Source organism: Mastomys coucha, unplaced genomic scaffold (assembly GCF_008632895.1).
Source record: "Mastomys coucha isolate ucsf_1 unplaced genomic scaffold, UCSF_Mcou_1 pScaffold20, whole genome shotgun sequence".
In the NCBI taxonomy this organism is placed as follows: domain Eukaryota; kingdom Metazoa; phylum Chordata; class Mammalia; order Rodentia; family Muridae; genus Mastomys; species Mastomys coucha.
The window spans coordinates 128,364,651-128,368,227 of NW_022196903.1; the positions used below are offsets into that span (position 1 = coordinate 128,364,651).

General features: G+C 37.6%; 1 protein-coding gene across 1 annotated transcript in view; it reads right to left on the reverse strand.

The window, feature by feature from the left end:
* The window catches only part of Lrp6 (LDL receptor related protein 6), a 128,520-nt gene that overhangs the window by 73,213 nt on the left and 51,730 nt on the right, over window positions 1-3,577 (reverse strand). Inside the window, exon 4 of the mRNA XM_031383631.1 lies at window positions 1,196-1,392. Within this exon, the coding sequence (XP_031239491.1) occupies window positions 1,196-1,392 (197 nt within the window). The remainder of the gene's footprint in view (window positions 1-1,195; window positions 1,393-3,577) is intronic.

Here is a 3,577-nt window from a genome sequence, read left to right on the forward strand (position 1 = left end):
TGTCTAGAATGTACAAGGCCTAGGGTCAACCTCTAGCACTCCAAAATAAAATGAGAATAAAGCAAGAAAGAACAAGAGACAGAGACAGACAGAAAAAAAAAAAACAAAAACAGCCAAGTTAGTACAGTAATGGATACATACATTCACATAATACTCATGGGAAAGACAATACAATACAGAGGGCAACATAAGACAAGAACATAAAACAGAACATTAAGAATAGCTAAAACTCTCAAACTAGTAAAACAAAGGATCAACTGAGATGCTTAAAATACGTTTCTGAGGCTTTCTGATGGCCGGCCATGTGAATACAATGTTCAGAGACTTTCTGATGGCCAGCCATGTGAACACAAAGTTCACAATGGACTCAGTTCATATTTATTTGTATGTAGATTAACACATCTATTTTAAGATATTTTTATGGGCTCATGGTCATTGAATATAACACTCAATATTTGATTATCTTCCCTCTAAATGGAAAGAGCTAATACCCAACAATTCAGGATCTGAGCACTTTTCCTTTTGGCTATAAAAACAATCTGAACTACACTCAGACACAGCCAGACACTTCCTGACACACCAGTGCTAAGCATTCCACATTCTCATATTCCTTTTAAATTCAGATCCATTCCTCTCCTACAAGGGGTCGTTGTCAGCACACATAGCCCAAGTCTTCTGGTAACCAAAACCAGAAGCAAGCTGAGAGGAAAACTGCATAAAAGCAAGAGGAAGAGCTCATGCCAATGTCTACGCAGGTAATTTACAGTGCGCACATAGGAGCTAGAATTCACAAGCTAGGTTAACAGAGGTTTCCAAGTAAGTTGGTTTTTTTTTTGTTTTTTTTTTGTTTTTTTTAGCACACTCACATGAACACGTTCAAGCATAAGAAAATAATATGAACAAGAAATGCATTTATGTATAAACTTAGCAGATGAGCTGTCTCAATTTTAATTCATTTCTGTTCTTCACTTCTATTACCCAAGCCCCTAATAAAAGACAAGACATTACATGGGGAAGGACACCAGGCCACAGGATTTGAGCCTGGCGTCTACCCTGAACTCTATGTGCATGCTTTTCTTGTATTCCTCCACCGCCTTTGGATACGCCCTTCCTCCTCCTGTGCCTCACTAAAGCCAGACATCAGAGTACTTACAGAGCTGCTCCAAACTGGAATTTAAACATCCAGATCACTTACCATTTGCCTGCCTCTGTTGGCTGAAAGCATGTATATCCATGGGAGAGAAGATGTTAGAATGAATTTCACGCAGACCCTCGCCAGTATATTTGTTGCAAGCCAAAATAGAGTGTGTATTCCAGTCAGTCCAGTACAATGTGTCCTCAAATAACGTCAAGGCAAAAGGATGTGGAAGGGAACCTTTAACCACTGCCTGCCTGTTAACACAAAAAATAAATTCACACTTCAATCTTTCTTTTATGACTTCACCACTGAAAAAAGTTCACACCAATACATTAACATACTAAGGAAAACACATGTAGGTTACATTCATCTGTGAAAAACAATTCGAATGGCAAATTCAAATATATTTTCAAGTTATAAAAAAACCATGCCGAACATTCAGAGTAGCCCTTGCCTTGGAAGTAGGCAGACTAAGTCCCAAGACAGACGGACACAGAAGCCCAAACCTCTTATACTGCTGTCAGCTTCCCTTTGCAACAGCTGCCTTCGGACGCGTGTGTTCTCTTCTTCCATATAATTCCTATCATCAGGGAAAAATAAGCAATAAAGAAGGTCCAGGGATGACAGCTGGCACTAAGACAACTTAAGGCAACAAGGTCTGCCCCTCCTTGATGCTCAAGAACAAAGAGCCTGAGCCTGGTTTTCGATCTTATGATTTTAATAATTGCCCCTGAAAACATACACATGATGCTAAAAATATAGGCCTCAGTCTAGCCCCAAAAAATGATTACAGAAATGATAGACAAAAATCTAAGCTAGTTTGCTTATTTTTATTTTATTATTATTAAACCTCTCAGTTCAGACAACTAAACAAAGTCTTGAATTGGCACAGTATGTTCATAACACAGAACCAGAATTTTATAAACAAACTGTAAAAAAAGAGAGACTTAGTCCTCACACCACAGCACTTTACAGAGTGTCAGGGTTGTGCAGTTAGTAAACATTCTATCTAGACACAATGAATAAGTCATGAATTTATAAATCAGACAAACATTTAAGACAATAAATTCTTTGATATTCTCATAAGCCTGCATTTTCCAGTACCCAGCCTAGGGGGAGGGGACCTCACACCTACACATGTGCTACTGAGAACAGCAAAGTATCAATGTTAGGAAGTTCACAGGGTGACTTCAAGATCTCTAGCATCTATTTGAAAGCCAAGGTCAAGGACAACGCTATCAAAGTGAGATCAGTGTCTGCTACACATGAACTAGTACTGACCTAAAGTGTCAGAAATTCAAGACAGATTTTATTTTAAAAACTTGAGTACAAGATGAAGGTGACTAATTTATATTTTAAAGCGTCATACCAACTAGCTGGCCTACATCAATTTTCTCCTTTCATTTTTCTTAATTTTTCTTCTTTAGAAGATTAATTTTCCTTCTCCTTTCCCAAAAAAGAATGTTTCCAATAACTGTTCCTAAGGTATTTTCTTCCTTTTTAAAAAGTAAATTAAACTATTATATTTTTAAATAGTATATTTTAGTATACTATTCAGTATATTTTACATCAGTCTTCCAAAATTGATTATGGTGAGACACAAACAATTCTGAGATGGCACCTGTACAAAGCAGAAATACAAATGAAAAATAAAGAATAGCAAAAAACCAAGTGACTCCTCATGGGAAAGCAGCACTTCAACATCCTACAAACCTCCACGGTCCATAACAAAACCTTTTTTAAAAATGAGAAAAAAAGCCTTTTAAATTCCTTTGTACCTTTCTAAATACAAAGTTAAGATTCATTCTAATAAACTGAACACAAGAAGATAAACAAATAGGAAAAGCCATAACTAAGAGCACCAAATCCTACAAACCGGGAACAAAGCAGACTAGGTAGTGGCTTAGTGGCTAAAGCACTTTTTGCTCTTGCTGAGGACAGGGCTTAGGTTTCCAGAACCCACAACTATCTGTAACTCCAGGGCCAGAGAGTCATGCTGCCTTCTGACTCCTGTGGGTACCAGGAACGCACATGGTGAAGAGACACATGCAGGAAAAACACTTACATCTAAAATAAAATAAATAAACCTAAGAAAAATGTTATATTATTAACCTTTTCAAAACTCAAAATCTCTGAAAGAAATGAAGAGCAACAAAAACAATAGACAGGTTAATACAAAACATCTACGGGGTTTCTTTCATCTAACCTTTTAAAAACAAGAGTCGTTAGACTGAACAAATCCAGAGTTATGTAGGCATAATGTTATTGTGCACTGTGTGAAGATTCAAATGCTGATTCCTGTCTCCTCTGTATTATTACAATCCTTATTCAGAGAATCTCTGGCCTCAGTCTTGTGTAAATACCAGCTCCCAATTGTTCCAACCAGCCAGGGGAGGGGGATGGAGAAGGAGGAAATAGGGGATTAACTGGGGGGGGGGG